Source organism: Taeniopygia guttata, chromosome 3 (assembly GCF_048771995.1).
Source record: "Taeniopygia guttata chromosome 3, bTaeGut7.mat, whole genome shotgun sequence".
NCBI classification, from domain to species: Eukaryota; Metazoa; Chordata; class Aves; order Passeriformes; family Estrildidae; genus Taeniopygia; species Taeniopygia guttata.
This window is the reverse complement of record NC_133027.1, coordinates 71,068,472-71,092,338: the sequence shown is the minus strand read 5'-3', so window position 1 is coordinate 71,092,338 and position 23,867 is coordinate 71,068,472. Positions and strand designations below refer to the sequence as shown.

General features: G+C 41.0%; 1 protein-coding gene across 2 annotated transcripts in view; it reads left to right on the top strand.

Moving 5' to 3' along the window:
• The window catches only part of SLC35F3 (solute carrier family 35 member F3), a 162,065-nt gene that overhangs the window by 87,628 nt on the left and 50,570 nt on the right, over positions 1-23,867 (top strand). Inside the window, exon 1 of one of the 2 annotated variants that reach the window (XM_030268269.4) lies at positions 13,381-13,668. The exons of the other annotated variant lie outside the window; for it this stretch is intronic. Coding sequence (XP_030124129.3) covers positions 13,593-13,668 — 76 coding nt within the window. The 5' untranslated portion in view covers positions 13,381-13,592. Of the gene's footprint in view, positions 1-13,380; positions 13,669-23,867 lie in introns of those variants that run through there. 2 annotated transcript variants of the gene reach the window in all.

Sequence of the window (23,867 nt, the reverse complement as noted above, 5' to 3'; positions counted from 1 at the left end):
CAGCTGATGAGACATAGAGGCTGCTTAATATACATGACTTTTGTCAGGAATCATGGCATGTTATTGATGTGACAGATAAAAGTGTATGACTTACAATATGCTATTTTATATGACTATAATAGAAATTATTTTGTTCTGTGCTCACTTTCCTTTGTTCTTGTGAATCTGAGACTCGGTTCAAGTCATTCTTGGGATCCATGGCAAATTCCTAAGGCTCCTTCACATTAAAATATGTACTGAGGAAGGAATGTCTGAAAAGAAAAATGAGAACAAATTAAAATAGGCTCTTGGTTGAGATTTATATTAAACCATTCTGACACACTCTTTTCTCTTATGTATTATCCACAGTTGCTTTGCCTTTCTCCTCCAGACATATTAGCCTACTCCTTCTTATTCAGCTTCTCCTTTACTTAGGCTTTGGATTCTCCTAATCATCCTTAGTGCTGAACAGCAAAAAAATTTCCTGCAAGCCTGGAGGACCTTCTCTGCTCCCTTTCATCCATCTGTATTATCTGCATCAGAAGTAGCAGTGATTCTAATTATGGAATTTCTGAAATCATTAACATTTTATAAATAATCTGTTTCTTCTTTGAGATGATCCTATTCCAGCAGCAGATATTCTGCTCATATTCTCCTCTTTTACTGGCAAATCGTTGAGAATTTGGCATTCTTCAACCTGCAAATAAGCTACCTTCCCCCATTTGCTATATTAATGGGTACCGTTTTCTGTTAATCTCTTTTTAAAATGAGGTTTGTTAATGCTGATGTGCAGCATATAAGCAGGCAGGAGAATATCAGAATATTAGCAGATAAGTGAAAAAGGAAGCATTAATGATTTCTGTTTACTCTTCAATACCTTTCACCTCAAAATTGTGCAACTATTAAAAAAAAAACAAACAAAAAAAAAAAACCAAACAAAAAACCCCCACCAAAACAACCAAACAAGACCAAAATTAAAAACAAAACAAAGAACACTCCTCCTCCACCTCAAAAAATGCCCAACCCAACAAACAAACAAAAATACCCCCAACAATACCAGAATACCTGAAGGCCAATACTCTCAGCACTGATCAGGCAATCATCGGCAGTCCCTTTGGGTAACAATTTTGTTACCCAAATTGAATCCATTGTACTTGTTTCGAGTTGGAAATAAAAAAGGAAACATAATTTCTCTAGGTGAAGCACAATAAAAATATAGCAGATTAAAGAACTTTCCCAAAGCTCCTGCTGACGGGGCTAAAGGAATGAAAGGTAAGTATGAAATTGCCCTGGCTGTTGCCAGTATATAGTGACATCACGCTACCATTTATAGCAAGGTTTTCAGAGAGTTTTGGTGACTTCCCTTGAAGCAGATAAAGCAAATTTGAAACTACAAACTCTCTGGAAGTGAGACCAGTCTGGCTGAACTTGTTATACATCTCTTCACACTGAAATGTAGTGATTTTACTGGTAATGCAATAGGATGTGGTGTTTCTTCAGTTACAGACGTTTTGTGTTTAAAAAAAAAAATCAACAAATGCAAAAACCCCAATTAATGGTAGGAGGAGTAAAAGTCACTGTGAAATAAAATGTACAAGGGTTTGTTTTTTGTTTATTTCCCACTGCAGTGACCCAGGAAGGAAATCATAGGAAGAAACAGGATATCCACACCAGAGATAAAAGGCTTTTCCAATGAATGTAAGATGCTCATCACTACTTCTGGTGGTATTCAATGATTACAGCACATGATAAACAGATGACTCTACCATTAAGGGTGAATTGTTTAGGACTAGCATATGACAGAGTTATGTTTGATAAGATAGTGGGGAGATATGAATGTAGCAAGATAAAAAGCCAATAGCTTGGCTCAATGCTAAAGTACTTAAAATTATCAGATAGAGTCCCAATATCTAGGTGTTGGCTGCATTGAAAAATGGCGTCTGTTGAAACAGCTGTATGCTTACATTCAAGATAAAGAAGACTTTAAGTAAAAGAACATAAACCAGTCCTGCTCCTTAGGGATTTAAACAGGTTGCAGTCAGACATCAACTGGCAGTTAAATTGGGTGAAGCTTGATGTGGGTGTTATGGATTGACTAAAATGTAAACAGCTTATTTTCTTATCTTTGTCTACATTATACACTGATGGGGGAGGAGGAGCAGGGTCAAAACTCTTCTAAGTATATAGCATTAACCTAGATGAAGCATTATTATTATTATTAATATTATTATTACTATATGACACAGACTGAAGCATAGAAATTAAGGGGGAGTTTTCATCTAAATATATTTGGCTAAAAGCTAGATCTTATTTTACACAGTGATTATAAGATTAGCTCTTAAATATAAGAATGAGAAAACTGTTTTGAGATCCTGGTTAACAAGCCCAAGAGTCTTTTCTCCTGTTTGATGGGCAATAACTTATCTCAAGCTTAGTCATGCAGTGGTCTTGTTGATTTAAACTGTGATTTTATTCTTTCATCTATCTCACACAAGCCTTCCAGGCATAGTTCTGCAACCTCCTTTGTTCATCCAAACAATCAGGAAAAGAGCACAATATAAGCTTTTCTTATGGGCAAAAAGCAACCAAGAAAAAGCTTGTCAATTCCCATATAATGGTCTTGCGTCAGGGGAGTACATATGCTTTTTCAATTAGGGTTTCTAAGTTCCTTTAAATGCACTAGTTATGTCCTATACAGTGATTAAGGGCTTCAGCAAATAGGACCTGAGAGGTCTTACAACCTTCCAATCTTCTGTAAATGCATTTGCTTACTGATTTTCCCTTATTTTCTCTATGTGTCTGTTGTTGTCATTATAATCTGCTCTAGAAAATCAGTCCTAGAGAAATGCCATTAGTGGGGGAAAGACTGAGCTATCAGCAAGTCTTATGCTTATTTCTGATGAAGTGCTGGCTTATTCCTAGTGGTGTCTGAAAGAGCCACAGAGCCTGGGCTGAGTCTAAAGCTTTATATTTTTAGATCTCAGTGAGCAATACTCAGTTTGCAATTATGTTTTACATTAGAAATGCCAATATCCAAGCCAGGTGTAAATTGACACTGAAGTGTTATTTCTTTCCAGTGAGTTACTACATGAAATAAGTATAAGTTATTTGCAAGGTGTTTTATACTTAGTTAATCAGGAATAAATGGCTTGGCTTTTGTGCTATTTATTTCCATCAGGTGGTATGGGATCTAAATTTATGTTTTGAAGCATTGAGGGACTGCATTGGTGAAGGTTTTAGACTGTAATGTGAATGAAAAGCAGTTGAAAAAATACATGCTGCTGCCTGAATTATTACACATACCTAAATAATAAAGCCCCAGCCACATTTGCCTCCTGCCTGTAACTGCAACAAAAAGTACTTGTGATTTTAATTACTTAGAGCAAAATTCAAGTGGTTTATTAATACCAACATAACCCTAGGACAGAGTTACAGTAATGTTTTATATACACTTGGGGAGATGCTGTTGGAAATAACATGCAAGGCATAAATCTGCTCTCCTGCTGCTTCTCAGTGGAAATTCAACCTGAGATCCAGACCTCCATCTGCTAGGAGTCGGAGAGGGAAGAAGAGCATGAACAGTTAACTCAGGGGGATTTTCCTTGTTCCAGATCTCAGGAGAAAGTTTCTGCCGTGGGTGCAGAGGCTGGAACCTGTCTGATGGAGGTTCAGTGCAACTGAGAGGGAGATGGATAGGCTGTCTGTGGCCCTCACGTCCCTTGTCCTACGATCATCCAGGCATCTGCCCAGTTCCTAGCAAAGGTCAGAGCATGTCTCATCCTACTGTAAGTGACAGCAGGAGCTGATGTTGCCCCAGGGCCATGCTAAGACCATTGGGTACCAGCCAAGAGAGCCTCTGATGGAGGGCAGTTGTCTCCCCATTATTCCTACTTCATATCTATGTGCCATACAGTGAATGCTCCTATGGAAATATCTGACAAGGATGCTTTGTGTGACAGGAAAGACACAAATAAGCTGGATTCTCCAAAGGATTTGTCCTGGTGACCATAGTGAAGGGATCAAACTGCACCTAAAGAACGAGTCTGAAGTCTCTTTGCACAAGGACACATTAACCCCTAACAACACATTACAGAACAAGGAGCCTCCTTTAAATAGCACACTGTGGGTTTAGTAGTGTGTTTTTTACTCTACTTGAAAGGAACAGGATCTGATGAATTCCCCTGCTCCATCCAAAGCACACATGGACTTTTCTCACAATAGACAGTTGCTTCAGTTTTTCTGGATTAACCTAACATTCTTATTATTTCTTATTCCAATTATGTTTTGTATTTGTGTTCTGGTGTTTGCCTGAACTATTGTCCAGCTGTCCTTGGCTTATTCCTACCTGGCAGTCCTTCTGACTTTCCTTCTTTTTCTACCTAATGCTTTGTCCTCTTTTATTTTCCTGTGGATTCCTAGATTATTATGACCCTCCCTCCTACTTCTCTATAATTTTTTGTTTGTATACATTTTAAATTTGCTTTCCTTTTAGCTGTTTTATTATTACAGTTTTATCAGCAATGACAGTTCCAACACAGAGTGCATTGAGTGCAATAACAAAGTTCCCTTTAGTTCAAAAGAAAATCAACTGAGTCATGGGAATGTAAAACCATGTGTGTAATCTTATTACGGATATCCCTGGTACTGTTAATTAATCATCCAGATTCATTCCCCAAAAGGATTAACCAAATCCAGTCTAGAAGTTGGGGGATTAATGATAAGCAGCAAGAAGGCTTTATAAAGAGTTGTCCTGTTATTGTGGGAAAGTCAGGGCTTATAGCTTAGAATGACACATCTTTGGTGCTCATAGCCATTGTCACATAATCATGGAACTTGGAGTTTCTACTCCAGCATTTTTAAAAATTGCCATGACTATTTTAACAAGATGTGTAAAGATTTTGCAGTTTCAGCTAGCAAGAGACGGCATGAACCCACTATAACTTCATTCAGCTCATACTGCAAGGAAAAAAGGACAAGATCCACCAATGGATAATCACATCCCAAGGAAGGTTGTAGAAATGTTGCTTTTTTGAAATACTATGTAAATTGCAAACTTCTAAATGTTGGCAAGGATCAAGCTGACAAAGGATAAAAGCTCTGTATCATACAGAATCTCCACAAACAGCGCATATATCTTGTGCCCAGGTAGATGGGGGAAAAACAAGGTAGCAAATTCTGTTAATTACTGTAGTAAATTTATGTGCCATAGTACTAGCTGAAAATAGGGAGAAGCATGAGCGTGACTAAGAGAAACCATCATTTTCTTCCTGTTTCTTTCATGACCTCCTTCACAGATCCTAAGGCTATGGTTTCTCTATATCTGCTGAAACCTAAGACAATGTGTAAAACCTTCTCACCGGTATCTGACCGGTATTAGTAAATTTGCTCTAGCTGTCCAGAAGCTGTGCACCTGTCAACCTCTAAAATATTTTAGAGCTAAGCTGAATTTCCTATCTGAAGAATTAAACATGCAAAGTTTTTGCTTATTTTAGATTAAATTAATCAAATAGAAAATATAATGTTACAATCCTGCCTTGTATATCCAAAGTAAACTGTTGGGAAAAAGCCTCCCATTGTCGTCAGTCTCAGCCCTCTACTTAAAGGCTTTTTCCTGTAACAAACACACTGTTACGGTCTAAGTAAAAGACTGAATTTAATGCAAGATATTTGGGGTAGACTATACTCTTTGCTGCCCATTCATTCATCTGGCTATACTTAAATCTGTGGAATTGTTCTAGTTTTGCATTCTTATCATTCTCCTTACTATATCCATGGTCCTTCATATAAAGTACCTTCTTTCTGAAGGGACAGAGCAGCCCTCCTAACTTTCCACCACAACCTCAAGCTAGTTTCCTGTCTTTAAGTCTGTTCTTTTCATCAAAACTCCCATGGCCTTGAAACAGCACAAAGGACTTACTTTTTCTCTGTGGTGTTGCCCATGAATATCAGTCACCTTTGCTGTAGGTACTCATCTTTGACATTGCATTGCATTGTTCAGCGATGACATTGAATTGTTCAGCAATGCACTTGTGAGGTTAAAATAATTAATTTTGTAAAGATGTATAAGATTGTGAATCAATTTATGAACAGCTAGAGTATTAAGAGAGGTACTTCTTAGTCTACAAAGCACTGTTCCACTGTCATTTCAAAAATTCATATTTAACATGTGACCCAAAGATTTTAATTATTCTTGCACTAGTAATAATATATTCACCCTCTGCACTAATAATAAAAGACATCCTCTTCATTAAGAAAGGGTAATAGATTACAAATAGTAAGCCTGTTAGATATACTCTGAGTGTTGAATAACAGTAATACTTGGATGTTCTCAGGGCTTTTCAGCATAGGATCTCAAAAGCACATGAAGAAAGTAGCCGAGTTTTATCCCAAGGTACTTGTGAGTAACTGGTGGCAGCAGCTTGACTCAGGCCTAGTGCCACAATGATGGCAGAGCCTGAAATGGAGTGGGAGGATTGCACTGCCAGTGCTCACTGCACACATTAGTGTGCTTTTAGATTTTACAATAGGCATTTCCACCCCAACATTTTTCTCCCTTTTCCTTTTCCCAGTGTCTGAAGGCAGATACTCATCTAAGAAACAGGCTTATATTGCTGTCTCATAATAAGATAGCTGGGACCCATCTATATTAATATGTGCCCTAATGGCAGCTGAAAGAAGTAAAAGGAAAAGCTCCTCCCAAAAAAGAGAAATAGCCAGTGGGCTCAAGAAAAACAATTGTCCTCAGTGAGAGTGGGAGACTGGAGTGATTAGATAGCAGGATAGGGAGGATATAATTACAAAGCACTTGGTGCCAGAAGGCTCATCCTATATAATTTCTTTTAAATAATATCTATGCTTGAAGGGGGAACTCAGTGTGCCAAACTGATTGGTCTCTCTGAGGGCAATCAGCACAGCTACTTGCTTTAAGCATTTCAGTGAGAGTTCCCAGGAAAATTAACCTGTTTGCTTCCAGAGATCTGACTTGCTGCTTCCTGAGAATTAACCCAGATGCCCACTTTGCTGAAACTCACTTGGAGCTCCTGTGAGAAAGCAGGGCAAACTTGGAAGATCTGTGGAGAGGCTGTGCCCGGGGCATTATTTTTAACCCTTATCTTGAATTCTTCTGGACATAGCACCATTATTGTGCAGTCAGAAATTAAATCATAGAGCAAAGAGTCTGAGAGCTTGAGAGGTGCACAGCTTCTGGACAGCTACAGCAAATTTACTTTGAAGCTGTAAATCATGAGGTCTAAGACACTTCCAAAAGTCCCAGTACTAACTGTTAAGGGTTGTGATGGACATGAACAGTTAAAAAAGAAGGCACAATTGAATGGATTTTTCTGTTTGTCTGTGTAATTTTATAAGTGGATGTAGCATCCAGTTCATATTGCAAGCTCTGTAGTATTGACACTGGGACAAATCTGACAAAGGGAAGACATGGAAGAGAAAAGACAATGCAAAGGAAAAAAGAACTAAATAAATACTGACAATAAAAAATAAGAAGAAAGACAAAGTGCAGAGTATACACAGAAGAACAGGAAAGAATGTAGTTATTTAAAGTGTTTAAAATCAGTCTTCCTGGTAAAAGGGGAACACGGGAATCAGTCTGTATCTTCTTGCTCTTACACATCCTTTTAAATAGGCAGCAATCTTCTTCCTGGCAAATATCTGGTGAGTTATTTATGTAGGTTGAAACCCTCTCCATTTCACAGGCCATTGGGAGTGCTTAAATGCTACCTAATCTTTGGTTCAAGCAGCTGGTAGCAAAACTTAAATTTGACAGATTTTGCAATTTTCATCCTAGAGCACTGTCTGCAAAAACAGTGACTTGAAATATGCAATATGTCTCCTCAGAAGTATCTTTACTGTTATTTTCTGAAAGATCTTTGCATGCCCCTTTTTCATCTCATCTCTTGTTCCTGTCCTGCCTAATACAAACTGGAAGGGCAGTGCATAGTTCTGTAAATATTCAGGTGAGAAGATGAAAAAAAGATGTGATTATGCCTTCAGTTCTTGTGGTCTGTTTTTGGATGTTTGAGGCCAGGAGCATGTGCTTATTTGCTCAGACAGTTCTGAAAGAATCTTTTTTTTGAGGCCAAAAGGTCTTCTCACAGACTGAATTTATTTATTTTCTTTCTGAGTCAGAGTCTGAGCAACAGATAGTTTTTATTGTGTTTTTAGGTTTTAGATATTTTAATTCTGTTTTCATATATTCCAACTTCAGATGTTTTTCACCTACATTTCCTTCAGTGCTCGAAGTGTGCGCTACTGTCAAACATGGTCTCCTGGCCTTTGTGTCTTTGTTAGAAGTCCTCCTGAGCTGGGGTGTTTCGGGAGTAGAGGTTTAACTCAGCTTACACAATGTTTATGAGGGAAGAAAATGTGCACAACTACATTGAAATGCATTTCACATCCAATCCTTTACAAAAACAACTGGCCAGGAGTGGGCTGGTGGTGAAGAATGTAGAGATGATACTCAGTTGTTTTTAGTACTCTATGTATCCTAGGTAATTAAAGGGTTAAGAAGTAATTGTTGCTGCATTGTTGATGTTGATGGTGTAACAATGTAATTTTTTATTATTTGAGGTGATTTAGGTCTTGTAGTCATACAGTGTCCCATATACAAATACGCAAGGAAAAGCAATTGCCAGATAAACCCAGGAGGGTGTTAAAACTCTGAGATTAAATCTAGCTTTTTTTTTACATTTTGCAGAATTCACCAGTATTATTTGAAATGCAGCTGTTCTTTATGCACAAAACCCGGAGAGCTTCTCATAAAATCTTGGAAATAGTTAATATTTTATGAGACTTGGAAATAAAATCCAGCAGTGCCGTCTCCTCCAGTAATGCTTACAGCAGTTATAAACAGAAGGTTAGAAAAAAAAAAAAATGAGAGGAAGATATTCTCATCAGGACTTTGCATCTATGTCTAGGAACTGTTATATATATTGTTGTGTAGACAATCAGCAGCCCTTATGGGCACCTCACATGTGACTGTTATCTGTAGCACTCTATTCTGATCAGATTTGAAGAGAGGGCATTCAGGTATAGATAGCAGCACATCTACAGCAGAGTCTGTGTGATGCACTCTACTGAGCACCTTTGGCCAGGGAGGTTTGAATCCCTCCTCTTCCTTTCTCGTTCCTTTCACGGCCTTGTTCCGTGAATTCAAGACACAATACTGAAAGTAACTGAACTATTTTGGAAGAAGGAAAATTGGAAAGACATTGTCCTTACAGCTAGGTTAATATTTCAGAGAAAAAACTGTATGTAAATTTGACAAAAATGTGAATTTGTTCTGAGTGGAGGTTGTGAATGTAGGAGGCTGCAAACAGATTGGGGTGGATGGTCACCAGAGAGAGCATCTCAATGCAGATTTCAGAATGATTGCAGGACAGAAACTATTACTTCCAAAGCAGCTAATATTTGTGTTGGAAATGTGCTTTTGACGTCTGTGTTTTTTGAGCTTTGAAATAGAAACAGATTATAAAGTTATTAGTTATTGTAACAAATCAAAAGTAACACAGGAGTCAAGTAGAACAAGCTCCTCACAAAGAGACTGATAACTATTTGTGGAGAATATTCACCAAACTACTTCAAATATACTAAAGGAAAGGATAAATTTTTTTCCTGGCAGGTTGTGACCAGTGTTGGTATGAGTATGTGTTTGACTCCTAGCACATGAATTCATTCTGGTATGAGATGGAGCCTTTTAGGAAATTGGCTACATGAGTAAAAGTCCACACTCCATTTCCTTTAAGGTTGCTAAGCACAACAATTATTGCTCTCAGTGGTAAGGCAAGCACATAAATTAATAAATGTCCTATTAATGAGTACATTAAACATGAAAATGTCTGAACTGGGGAAATACCACTGTGCCTGTTAGCAACAGGGCATTGTGTTTCATGTTGGTTAAACAAACTAGCTAACAGGATAAAAATCAAAGGCTGTAGCACACATAACTGAGAATTTAGTTTTGTCTTGAACCTGCCTTCCATTGTAAATAATTTTTCAGGAAAGTGATCCATAGATTTAAAAGCTGTGTGATGCTGATACTTGTATAAAGGTTTATATGTACAAAACCTACCCAATTACTACAACTTTTTAATCGAAAATGAAGAAGGGTAACCAACTCGAACAAAAATAGTTCCATCAAACTACAAAGCCTACAAATTCTTAAACCTGGGCAAATTCTGACTGCCTAATTCTGAATTTTTAATCTGACCATTCCTTTTTCATACCTTTGCTCTAGATTTGCAACGAAAATCTACCTTCTCCAGTTTCCAAGATTTGAGAGTTTCTCTCCATATTTATAAGCTGTCCACAGCCCAGATATCCACCAGTTTCTCTTCCATTGCTACCTGAATACAGGAGTGGTGTTTTAAAGGTTAAAAGCCATAAATTTGACTTGAAAATTTACCCTATATAAATAAAATTTTCATTGCTTATACTGTAAGTTGTTTATGATAAATAAAATTAAATGTAACCCAGCAGCAAATGTGTTAAAGCTTGGGGAGGTGGAGATGCTGCAGCTACAGAAAGTAACAAGCCTGCTGCCAAATGCAGCTTTCACAGAAGAGTCTCTGGAACACAGTTCTCAGGCACCCTAGTCTTCATTAAATAAACACAACATTTTTTTTATTGTGATATGTGGCTGGTATTTTTATGCACAGTGTAAGACAGGGACCTAGTGTGGATCTCTGGTGTGTGTGAGTGCCTCTAAAGGCAGCAAGAGAAACCAGAGACTGTTAAAATGCTCTGGGGTTGGAGTTGAGCAGAGCTGTATATGAATCAGCTGTACTTCACACACACATTGAGCAAAAGGTTTCCAAGAGCCCCCAAGCAGTTGGATGTCCTCTCCCATGGTTGAAACCAGTCCTAGTTGGATACTGAATGTCCTCAATTGCTTTGAAATCTTCTGTGGGTGACTAAACTGAACACTGAGGAGTGGAAGCTTGAGTGCTGTGGCTGTGCAAGGCATCATCAGAGGAAGGAGGACAAGATGCCTCAGCTCTCCCGCAGCACCAGCTGCAGAGGGGCCAGCCAGCCACAGGAGAGACTTACTGCCATACACATCTTTGACGTTTGGAGTTCCAGGCTTAAATAAAACATTGTGAGTCTGAAATGTGTTAACAGCTCTGCAAACCCTGAAATATTACATGTGGTTAAAGTAACATGTCATCCCAAACCCCATTTTTTCTCTGTGAATTTCTATGTGAGCAGCACCACCCTCCAAGAAGGTACTTACCATGTCTTTTCTTTAACAAATAAGAGAGCATAAGCCTTTTAGAATAATATAAGTGCTCAGCAACAAAGACTTTTTAACAAATATACTTTTAATTCTTATGATCATCCCATTGATTACAAGTATAACCAGAAGAGAAGTCTGATTATCCTTACGCAGCCATTTACTTCTGGGAAAAATTGATGACATTTGGATGTAAAATGCTGATTTAGTGTTTTCCTCCTTTATATAGCAGAGGCTGAGGTGATCCTGGAAGATCTGCTCAGAGCAGAAGCCAGACAGAGTTCTCCAGGTTCTGGTGTTACTTGTCACCTGAATCTAAGGGAGTCTCTTAAATTATGTGGCTGTATTTTAACTACCACTAAGCCTGAAGTTTCTTCCCAGAGACAGTGTAAAATAAGTTAGTATTTTATAATGTGCTTTGAAATCCTCAGATAACAGGCACTGCAACATCACAAAATATTTCGTGGACAGAACCATCTGAGGTGAAATCTGCCTCTTTTTATGTAACTTCTTTCAGTAACCAGAAACCAATTGGACTCTGAGACTAATAGTGCAGCAAAAAAAGACAGACTGATGGTTCCCAAATGCTTATAATCTGTAACATCCCAGGAAGCTGAATTGGTTAGACAATACTACTAAAAGGTCTTAAAAATAACCATGAAAACAAGTAACCATCATTTGACAAAGCCGATATTGTGTAGTCTTATTCTAAGTACATGATTTTTTTTTTCAGAAGAATCACTTTGAAAGTAGCCTAATGATTTTTGTATGAGATTCATTCCAAATGTTGCACACAAGAGGCATAGGAAGTGCAAAACACCCTGGAGCTTCATCAGACTGCAGATCAGCTGATGAGACCCTTGCAAACTAATAGTGTAGGTCTGACCCCTTGAGAAAACTCACCTCTTAAATATAAAGAACTTTCTAGCCAGCAGAAGTAAGGTGGTGTTTTCCCACGGTTTCCTGAAAAGTCTGTCAGGACTGATTTTCAATAGCTACTATTTATATAATTAAAGAATACTTTGGAATGTTTGTGGAGTATTGATGGCTGCCCAGTCTTGTTTGCAAAGTACACTCATTTTAATTTGACCAGATCTTAAGAAATGTTGAGTATTTGCACCTTGTCTGCTGACGCATCTCAGTTTGGAACCTGGTAAATCTACAGAGTATTTTCATATCCACAGAAAAAAAAATCACAAGGAGCAAAGGGTGCTGAGGTCACTGTGCTCAGCATCTTGTGAATTCTGGTGCTCTGCTTACAGTGATATAAATCTATTTTACATCTTTCATACTCATTCATTATGGTGTGTTCTCTCCTGAATCCGCTTGCATTAAGTCTTGTTAATTAATGCCAATTAGATTTTTGTTCTCTGACAGAGGGGTAGCTCTATCGAACGTTGTTGGTATGTCATGATTGGGGATCTTAAAGTTATTGCTGGAAAAACCAAAAACAGCATAAAAGGTTGCTGCATACAAGCAGCATCCAGTTGTGACATATGTAATTTTACTTAATGTGTATGGGTATGGACACACTTATTTTTCTGTTTCAAAGATAAGTTTTAAATTGTGTTAAGAAAGCTGTAGATTATGTGACAGCAGGTGTTTGGAGTATCATTGGTAAATCCATGGAGTACCTCATCTTGGCTGCTGGATTAAGCTCTGGTCTACCTCCAAAAGGATACAGCAGGAACAGAAAGGCTGTGGTGAGGATGGCAGGAATTACTAAAGGCACGGATGAAAATTGACCCAGAATAGTGGCTGGACTTGAAGGAAAACAAAGGAGGGATAATAGCGAGTAAATAATGAATTGGTTCGGAGAGCGTAAATTCTCCTTTTCCCTCAGACAGTGCGAAGGGAACTAAGCAGAGCGTGATGAGCCAGGAGCCCCTTCCGTGCGGTGCAGGAGCCCAGCGCCAGCAGCCGCGGCCGGGGCCGGGAGCCCGGCTCGCTCCGGGGATCCCTGGCGCACGGGCGGGAGCGGGAGCGGGAGCGGTGTCCGCAGCCGCATTACGGTCCCGACTCGCCGCGACCTCCGCCGGAGCCGGAGCCGGACCGCGGGGCCGGCGCCGTCCGGGGGCTCCGCAGCGCCTCTCGCCGCGGCGTCCGGGCGCCTCCCCCGCCGCGACCCGGGGGGCGGCCCCGGGAGCCCTGGGGGCGGGCGGGGGGGGCCGTGCCGGTGACGTCGGGTTTGCAGCAGCCCCGAGCGGCAGCGGGCGGGCGGGCGAGCCCCAGCCCCCGCCGCCCGGTGCTGCGGCAGAGGGCGGCGGGCCGGGACCCGAGCCGGGGAGCGCCGCCGAGGAGGGCTCCGAGGCGCCAGGATGTAGGCGCGGGGCGGCGGGGAGCTGCCGCCGGCGACGGGCTCGCCATGAAGAAGCATTCGGCCAGGGTGGCCCCGCTCAGCGCCTGTAACAGCCCCGTCCTCACCCTCACCAAAGTGGAAGGTAAACGACGTCGCTGCGAGCGGGACGAGGGTATCCCGGGGAGACCGGGTACCGCGGCCGGGGATGCTCCGGGATGACCGAGTGCGGTGCCGGGGCGATGCCCGGCGGCGAGGACTGCGCGACTCGTACGCGGGCGGTGGGAACCCGCGGGGCGAGCGGCTCCCCCGCCGCCGGGCATCGCCGGCGCTTTCCCCTGTCCACCACCCTGCTCAGCCCCGGGTCCTTCCTCGCCCGTACTCCAGAGGCAGAGCACCTCTCCGGACCTCCTCTCGGGGCGCGGGAGCAACCCCCAAACCCGTGGGCAAGTATCTGCCGTGCAGGAACCTTGGCAGGAGGGAAGGAAGATGCTCGGCAGATTTCCCAATGTGAGGGACGCAGCCCCATGTTCCATCCATCTGTCCTCACCTCTATTTGCCAATCCAGCTGCATGGCAGCCGTGGAGTTGGAGTCTTATGGCCAGGAGGGGCATAAGAGCCAAAGAGCAATGGGGGTTGGCAGACCTTTAGGGACCACTGGGACCTTTGAAGACTTTATCAGGGCTCATGGCCGGGGACCTTGAAAAGGACACTGATGTGCTCAGAAGGGTTTCCTGGAGAAATCTGAGGGTGAGGAGCTGTTTGCTTGGGTAGAAACCTGTAAGCCATGTCCTAGAGATGGAGGGGTGATGTGAAGGCAGGGTGCAGGTCAGGAAGAGGAGCCTGTCTGAAGGATGGATACAGAGCTCTGTTCCTGAAGGAAAAGCAAATGGAAAGCTGCTGGTTTGGAGGATACCACTGGGGTATGTCATTGGTTGAGAAAATGGTGTTGGTGAAAGGAAAAGGTTGGCCATGGGGAATGTAAGAAGGAGAGGCAGAAAAGGGATGAGCAGAGTGAGGCAAACAGAAAGAACAGCTAAAAAAAGGGAATGATTGAACGGTAAGACATAAAATGTGAATGTGAGACTCCAGAGAAAGCCCATTAAAAAAAAAAAAAAAACTAATACAGAAAAACTGAGAAATTACTAAAGGAAAAGAAAAAATGGTAGCAAAAGCTCTGAGGAGCAGAAAGTGAGAAAATGCAGGAATGTGCAAGAGAAGAAAAGGAAGTAAAAGCAGCAAGTAAGAGTGGGAAGTAAGAGGTACCTGCAAGTTCTTATTTCAGCTGTTGCATTCCCATAACACAAAATCCACCTACTGCAGAGATAGGAAAAGGGATCCCAGTTTTCTGATGGAAAGATCAGGCCTGATCTTCATTACACTATAATTAGAATTTTAAAAAGCCCTTGGAGTTGACCCCATGCACAGTAGAGTGTTTCTCTTGAGATTTGCACTGGAGGCTCCTCTGGGCTAGGAGCTCACCTCCCTTTCTTTTGGTGCACTGCACAAGCTTTATGAATCATAAATAATAATAACCTACCAGGTTCCAGCTTTGAAATGTGGGTCATCTCATTCCTCTTTTACCAGTTCAAATACAGTTTATTACCTACCTTATATAGAAACAGAAGCAGAGCAACCTTTCACGGAGCGATAAAATTGAACCTTTTCAAGCATTTCCATGTCTGTTCTGCATACCAGCTCTCAGATACCCTATTGCTGCCCACCAGGGACTTTGTTGACCTAGTTGGACTTTTCCTTCTTTACTACAGATTCCTTTTTCCTTTATTATCAGTGGCAAAAATCTAAATTGCCATGGTGTTGTATGATAGGGCCTGGAGTTTCTTTCCTTCTCTTTGATGAAATAGACTGGCTCAGTTTGAGAGCTTCCTTTTCCAAACCAATTGACAACATTTCCTTTCAGACTAGCATTGACTAATTTTGCCAGCTGGTGTTAAAGCCATATAAAAAAAATATGTAGTAATGGGCAAAAATAAAGTGAGTTAGTTGGCACACTGTGGACTGCTGACTTCCCTTGGCCTGGCTGCCGTACCTCTGGCAAAGATTTACCTTCCTCTGGTAGTCCAAGTCTATTGCAAAGGCACAGACAATGCTAAGAGCAAGAGAGCAAAACCTTTCATCTGCTTCATAGTTATGATTATTTTCTCCCCTATCAACCACCATCAAAGCATTTCAAGGATCTTTGGCAACACCACTAGGAATATGTTTCATTCTAGGATGGTTAGCCAAGAGGAGCCTTTCATTGATATGCATTGCTGTAAAGCTCTCCAGCATTCCTTGTATTTTCCTGCCGGTGCAGTGACTTCTTAGCTTTAAAAGGAAGATAAGGACTTTGTGCGTTCAGAAGCGTGACTGGCATTTCGAATTATTTTGGAGATTGAATCATCAGTATGCTCAGAGCCTGCTGTACCAGCACTTCTAAAGACAACTGTGTCTACATGGATTGCTCAGGCAGGCAGTAACCATACCATGTGTTTTCTGTGCCTGGTACACCGTTCGTATTTTGTGTGCTTGGTGCCTGATTTGTGTTTGTTCTTCCTTCTGCTGTTTTTCTCACCAATTTCTGTCCACACTGCAGTGGCCATTCCTCTCAGACCAGCCAAATGACTGGTTTCACCCTATTTGTACATGAAAGCACAGTGTGCTTTGAGGACTGACTTCCCTTCCCCGGGAAGGTAAATATCTCCATTCTTGCTCTGCATCTTAAGATCTTCCAGAAACAGGTAACATCAGCTTTGACAAAGAACTGCAGAACAATCACCACACCACAGAAAACACACCCTCCACTTAATTAGCCCCTACTAGGAGCTGTTTATTCCCAGTCTTTCAGCACCAAGGAAATGCTATTGTAGCCTCCCCTACAGCACATTTCCTCTGCACTGTTCTGTCGGGAATGAGTGGTGATATTCCACGTTTCTTATAAAAAAGACACCTCTCTGCTATCAGTTAATGCATATAAACATCTAAACTGAGTTGCCGTGGAACCAGATGAACCACATGTTCAGCTGTACTAACCCTGCCTGCATTGTTGGAATTGCAGGGAACTTGTATAATTATGAAAGAGAAATAAATTTGGCCTTTAGTGTATTTGCATGCCTGCAGGGAATTCATCACAAGAGTATCAACAATGTAATCACTTTAATAATAAATCTTTTTCACTTCTTTAGCAAGCACAAACCAGAGATCTCAAGCACAGCAAAAGCTTCCATGAGTAGCAGTCGGCTTCTTTAAGAGAAGAGATTCTTATTATCCTCATTTTGCAGATGGAGCAGCTGAGAAACTGCAGAATGAAGCAACTTGCCTAAAAACAAGCAGCACATCTTTTGACAGAGCAGGCAAGAAAAGGCCTACAACAAATAGGAATGGACCCCCAGACTTCCCACAAATATCTTTGTGGCCATGAGAGGGCCATGAATGGATGCAACAGGGGTCAGAGAAGCTTTAGTTTATTGAAAGTTTATTGACATCAGTGACTAAAACTTCCTTTTTGGGAAATAAGCTCAAATGCTTCATAAATATATTTCTGAATAAGTACTGTGTAACTATTAGCAGTATTCTGCTGGTGACATCCAAAGATCTTGGTAGTTGGGCAATGCTTGTACAACTGAGCACTAGGGCAGGCTGTGTGAACATCTTAATCAGGCCATCACAATTGTAAAAGCAAGATTTGGTGGCCACTGGTCTTTTTCCTGTGAAAGCCATACATGGTAGACCTATGCAATGCTCATGCATCCTATAAAACAGAAGCAGCTGGTGAGCAAGAGAGGCTGGTATTTTGGTGGCTCAGCCAGCGCTGTGGGTTTGGGTGTGCTTCCCCACTGAAGCAGCCTTGGCAAGGAATTTGTTTTGGCTTCTGCATGGAGAACTTAACTTTGAAAGTGTTTGCTTTTGCGCTTTTGCTCAGGCTGCCTCTCTGCACAGAGAACAGTGTTCAGTGTGAGCAGTCAGGGCACCTTAACCCACCTGGTCCTTGCTCCTTAGCTGTGGTAGCAGTTTTCTCCTTCTCCTGACTAGAACTGGTGAAGGTGATGGTGACAAATTCACATGAATGGAAGTTTAGGTTTGCTGTGTGTCTCTTCTCCTTTGGACCTACCAGCATGCGCCCCATTACCGCAGGATAATGTCACTAAGCTGACAGAAAAGCAGTACCTTCTTCTGTGGGTACGGAGTGTTAAGTACACATGGACAGTAATTACACTCTGGCTTTGGCCCAAGGCAGCTTTTGTCCATTTTTTTTATTCCTTGCAGTATTTTCAGTTAGCAAAACAGCGTATTTGAGCAGATAGCCAAGATCTTGTTCCAAAGGCATGAGGAGTTTCTTGTTGCATAACACCTGGCTCACTTCCCAAATGGCACCATGCTTTCCTAGGCTTTAAGCAGCCTCAAAATGAGATGCTCTTAGGTCTGCTACCTTACTCACTGGGGAGTCCCTCTAGCTTATCTCTGATCATGTCCCCATGGTTATTTCATCTACTATCTTGCCTGTGCAAACTCATGAGTTATAGGTTTGGAGGTGACTCATTATTTCTGCAGTGTGTCCCCTCCTCAAATGATACAAAAATAAAATAAGACCATTTTGTTTTTACTAAACTAATGCCAGAGCAGGAATTTTAATGCATCACAAAGCAGAAAGAGAAGTTATTAAAGATTTATCTAATCTTCCTTATTTTAGTGGCTGAAATGAGACAGTATGTACACACAATGGACGAACAGTAGTTTCTCTTACAGTGATGGAACTTAAGAATGACAGCATCCATTGGATCATCTTCTCAGTCCTTCTGTAGATCACAGACCATTACATTTCACCCACTTATCCCTAAATGAAGTAAGGTGGATTTTGTAGTCATCTTGAATCAATTTAGGCATTTGCTTTCAAAATATAAGCAGATTACTAATCCACCTATTTAATTATAGGCTTCTCCCATGAGAAGTTGGAACAAGAACCAGTAAAAAATAAATATGAAGTTACCAGAATTCATTATTCACTGTCTCCTATATTTTAATTTTATAAATCTTGTAAAAGAAATCTTGTCCTTTTTTCCTGATGGCTGACAATCGTAAACAGTAGGATTTGTAGCTCAGTGTAAGAGACAGAGTTCCAAAAAGGCTCCTGGTTCAACATAAAAGTCTAAGTTAGCTCAACATGTATTCCCCATCAATTTCCCAGCAACAAGGCTCATATATAGGATTATTTATGTTATTGCTTTCCTAGCACATTATACTCAGTACAGCACATTCACTTATGGAGTAAGCAGGTCTCTCCGCTTGGCTGGAGCACCACTGCCAACCTTTAGTCCACAGCCTAGTTATTCTTTGTTAATTATAAACCATGAGATGCCACTGCAGACCTGGATAGCATGCTGCAGAAGCAGGAATTTGGCCAATGAAAGAGTAGGTTCACTTTGTAGTCTTCACTGAGCTTTGCTGACAGCCGCTGCGGCACAAGATCAAAGGCAACAGGAAACAAGGTGTTTTCAGCAGTGCAGAGCTGGCTTGCCTCTAGGCACAGCTGCCCACCATCTATTGGAGAAATCAGGTACCCCATTTCCTATGTGAGCTGCCTGGTTCCAAACACATGCATCTTCTCTATCTGGAGATAATACAGGGGTACCCAGCCTAGAAACTCAAGGCATGAATTTTGACACAAGATCAAGCACCCTTTGGTTATACAAAAGTTGTGTGTTGGCCCTTCTAGAAGTATTATGTATATATTTTGTCCAGTATCACTACTTCTGACCCCAAGCTTCCTCAACTGAAAAAACCCAAACAAGTGTGAACCCTGTAAGCTTTGTCATTCAGTCATGAAAAGTACAGAAGTGAGGAGGTAAGAACTTGAAATGCCTTTCCACAATCACCTCAAATTCCCTAGCACAACTCTCAGTAAGGGTAATATTTTATTTGTGACTGAAAAAGGCATGAGTCTGTCTTCTGTAGCTGACTGAAACAAGTGAGGAATGGTGGGTTGCAAAAGCCTTTCTCACTGCAAAGAGGATGAGGCAAGTATCAGAGAGAAAATAGAAACTAGAATTTTTGCATGCAATGTATTTTCTCATGGAGTTACACTGAGTACCTCAGTGCCCACATGAGCCTAGTCAAACCTGTATTTTTTTTTTTTAAGGAGACTCAGCTTTTGAGTTTGCTGCTGAGAGGTGAGGAGGAATCTCTTCTGCTTTCCAAGAGATCGTTGAGTAAATCGCGTGGGGACTTCTGCGGATATATATGCATTGCTCTAACCACTGTGAGCACACTCAAGTCCATGTCAAGTCCCCACTAGTATCTAGTTATTGCTTGACAGAGAACAGATGCTCCAATTATCTTGATCTGAACTTAGGACCTAAGAAAACATTGTGTTTGAGGTTCACTAGGAGGTTAAGCTGTTAGCTTCTAGGAGAAAAATCAGGTGGAGTTGGAATTCACTATGGGAAGCCAGTGGTTTACAGCAGAGTCTTCTGCATAAAATTGTGCTTACTTGAAAGCCAGTTTCTGAAATCTTCTTAAGAATGAAAGAACATTGTCTTATTTTTGATAAAATGCAGTCAGCAGAGCCTCCACAGTTAGCATGAATTCACTTATCTCCCTGTATATATGCACTGATATAAATGTTCTCTTTATATTAGTATATAAGTAATTAAATTTCCTTGGAGATAAAACTATTGCTCGAGAAAGACATGTAGCACTCAAATGCCTGGATAATTATTACACTAGCTTCCTGCAGAGAATCCAGACTGGTTTTTTACCATCTCTCAACCCTTTGTTCAGTCTGAAATTTGAACAGACTGATAAAAATTTGCCCAGAATACAGTTTGCTCATATCTGATTTTTGTTCTAATAGCAGTTCTGCTTCTGTAACTCCTCAAAGTAAGTGATGAAACTCCCAGTGACCTCTCCAGGTAACTCACTGTAAGATTCAATCCAATTTTTATTCAAGAATGGAAGGCAGAATGATATCAAGAGCACGTAACTTATAATCAGGGTTACTCCTTGCATGTGGTTACTTTCCAGTCCCTCAGTGCTGCTACTGTAAAAGCACCCAGCAGCTTCCATTTTCACTGTGAACTCTGGTCATGAATTCTGATTAATAATAAGAAGGACAGTATTTACGGGGAACTCCTTACCTCATAAAATTCAAAGTAGAATATAATAATCAGGCCCACTCAAATGCAGCACTTTTAATGGAATTTCAAGGCAGTTGCCTCTGAAGATGAATTAAATGGATTAAAGTCCAAATTGCTGCAGTATGAAGTTGATAACTTTTCAGTCCTCTTTATATATCACTGACAGGAATTAAAATACATATTTTGCAGAAAGCCTTGCTGGCACATTTGACAGAGGCAGAAGGGCATATGTATGCTAGGGAGGAGAATTTGGCATATCTTCAAAAATATGTGGAGATTATTTAATTCCAGCTCTTGGTAAGTTTAGATATAATATTTAGCACAGGATAAAACAGAAATTAATGTATATTAACCATCAGTGATAAAATCCACTGTGTCTCTGAACTATACTTCAGGATACGAGAGTACCTGCTACAAGAAATTTAGGCCTATTGATACAAATCAAGCTGTATGGATGATCTGGTGATATCAGTAATATGAGACAGATTTCCACAGACGAAAATCACCTTGATTGTCAATGAACCAAAAGTCCTATTTTTTACCCTGATAAAATTAAAATGAGAGGATCAGACAAGTTCAAATAGCCTCCACAGATTATTGCAACACTTTATAATTAGTTAATTTATACTAAGAATTTCAATAGCAGAAGAGGGTCTGAACTCCGAATGCTTTTTTTCTTGGTTTGAGTTTTTGTTCATGCAATTTTCCCTATTTTCATATACTTACATCCCTTATTCTGCAGCCTCAAGCAAATTCAAACCTTCTGACCTGATAGGTTAATACCCTGGGTTTGTTCTTTAAAATAATTCTATTTTGGACTTTAAAACTATTTTCTGTATTAATTTATTCTTAATTTAGTAATTCTATTTCATGATCAAATTAAGTAAAATTATTTTTATCTCATACTGTAAGAGCAAAGTATTTAAAGAAAACACTTTAAACTTTTCTCAATTAGCATCTGAAAATTCATTCGTGCAATGCTGTGTTGACCAAATATTCTAATTTAAAAACTGATTTAATCAAGTTTTACGGGGTTTTGTCATTTTTCCATTGTGATACATTAAGTGATATTCAATAAAAAATAGAGTACTGATCTTTTAGATCTTTGGCCCCAACCATGGTTGGAAAACTGGGGAACTGTGAGCAAACCCAAAGTCATTCCAGTGCTGAGTTACAATCCCACACACCAGCCACCCACAGGGACTCATAGCTTTCCTGTAGGAATCCAGGAGCAGCTTCCTCAAAAATCCCATGCAGCTGCCATATGGGCATGACCAAAAGTCCATTGGGTCCTGCCTCCAGCTTGGTGGAATTGAACAGGAATATCTATTTTCTAGCCATTGATGTCTCACAGTGTGGGTGTGCTGAGAGCTGCAGCTTGCCCAGATGTAGAAAAATATTTTTTTCTGCTTTGTTCCTAGTAATTTATGGCAGTTATTTTGTTTTTTCACTTCTTTTGAACACTGAGTTGCCCTTTTCTATGGAGCATCCTGTGAAGAGCTCATACTCCCAGGTGGCCAGAGCCCATCACCGAGTGTGCAGCGTGTGGGTTTGTTTACTGCACCTCTTTATCAGCAGTTTCTCCATCTGCCGATGTGTGACCCAGCCACATTGTCTCTCATTCCCGGCAGCTGGCCACTGCCCTTGCTGACCTGCCTAGCTTCACATCATTAGGAAACTTTGTCACCTTGTGGCTCAGTCCCATGGTTAATGGTAACTGTGGTAAATGGTGAAGAGTGCAGTTCCCACCGCAAACCTCGGCAGAGCTTTGGCCGCTTCCCCCGTTGCTATGTATATTCCTCATTGGTTTCCTATCCCGTACTGAGCCTTTTAGCCATTCCAGCGCCTTCCCTGTCTGCCTATTTTCTGTAAGACTGTTTGGAGTGGGTTTTTTTCAAGATCTCTTCAAAACCTGGAAAGGGTAGCTGCATCTCCTTTACTGATGTGCCTGTTGACCACCGTCAGAGAACACTGAGGCTGCAGGATGAATCATGTGGTTTGCCCAGTACATACTGCTGTCCTTTATGCTGTCTGAGATGTCCATCCTAACTATTGCTCACTCTCTTTAGCACTTACCACTCTGTTTCAGAGCTGAGTTGGCAGGCAAGTGGCTGAAACCTTTCCTTCAAAAACTGGAGGTGGAGTGTGTGCCCCTCTTCAGTAGCTCAGTGCATAGAGCTGCCTTCCACCCCTTTGCTAGGAGCAGGAAATCCATCTGCCAAAGAGAGTGTCCACAGGCCCTCCAAGACCAAGGGAACCCAGATAGCAGCAAAACTGGTTGGCTCAGAATAGAAAACATCCTTACTCATTAGGAAAGCATAAATTCAGGAGGTAATTTGCCCAGAGGAGAAAAAGTGAGACCTTAACCTTGTTCCAGTGACTACTTCAAGTACAGGACGGAAATATTTCTTGGAGATGACCCCTAAAATGAGAGATGGGAGCTCTCAAATGGAACTCTCAAATGTTTCTTCGAATCCTGTCAGAGTCTGGGTATAAGAAAGGCACACGGGTGTTAGTAGTCATGGTCCTTTGGCATGCCCAGGAACAGATTCTTTGGCATCTGATGAGTTCTAGTGGGATTGTGAGGAGGTTACAGCTGCTACAAGCAGCTTTGGCAAAGCTAGAGATAATTTGGAAAATGAGGGAATGTCCCTTGATGCAGAAGTTGGTCTGTGCATGCTCTCATTACAACTGTGCAGGAAGGTTGATACCTGGAGATTCCTGGCTTCCAAAATGAAATATTAACAGATTCTCAAAACCAGATACCAGGATGACATGTGGAAGGAGAGGCCATCACTGACAATGGCACAAGAAAGCTGCACTAGGTACTGGGTGATCTGCCAGGCAACAAGTGAGTCCCTGAGACCTTGCTCTTTAACCTGACTGACTGTGAAGAAAATGCCTGGGCAACAGATCTGAACAAATGTCAACATTTCAGGTTTAGACAGCTACGGTGGTAATCAGACATGTAAATCACTTAATGAATTTGGTATTTCATCTTCTCTTCACAGGATGATACCTCAGCTGGTTTTTAACAGCTTAGTTCAAAAATCTTGGCCATCTAAATAATGCATGGTTAGTGTGGTAGGAACAGGGTAAAAACAAAATTTGAGGTGTTTGTGAGTCTACTACTGAGGCAAATAATATTGGTTATCCAGAAGACCACCACAGAAGCCATTGTGTGTGTTCTCAGGTATGTTGGAACTAATTG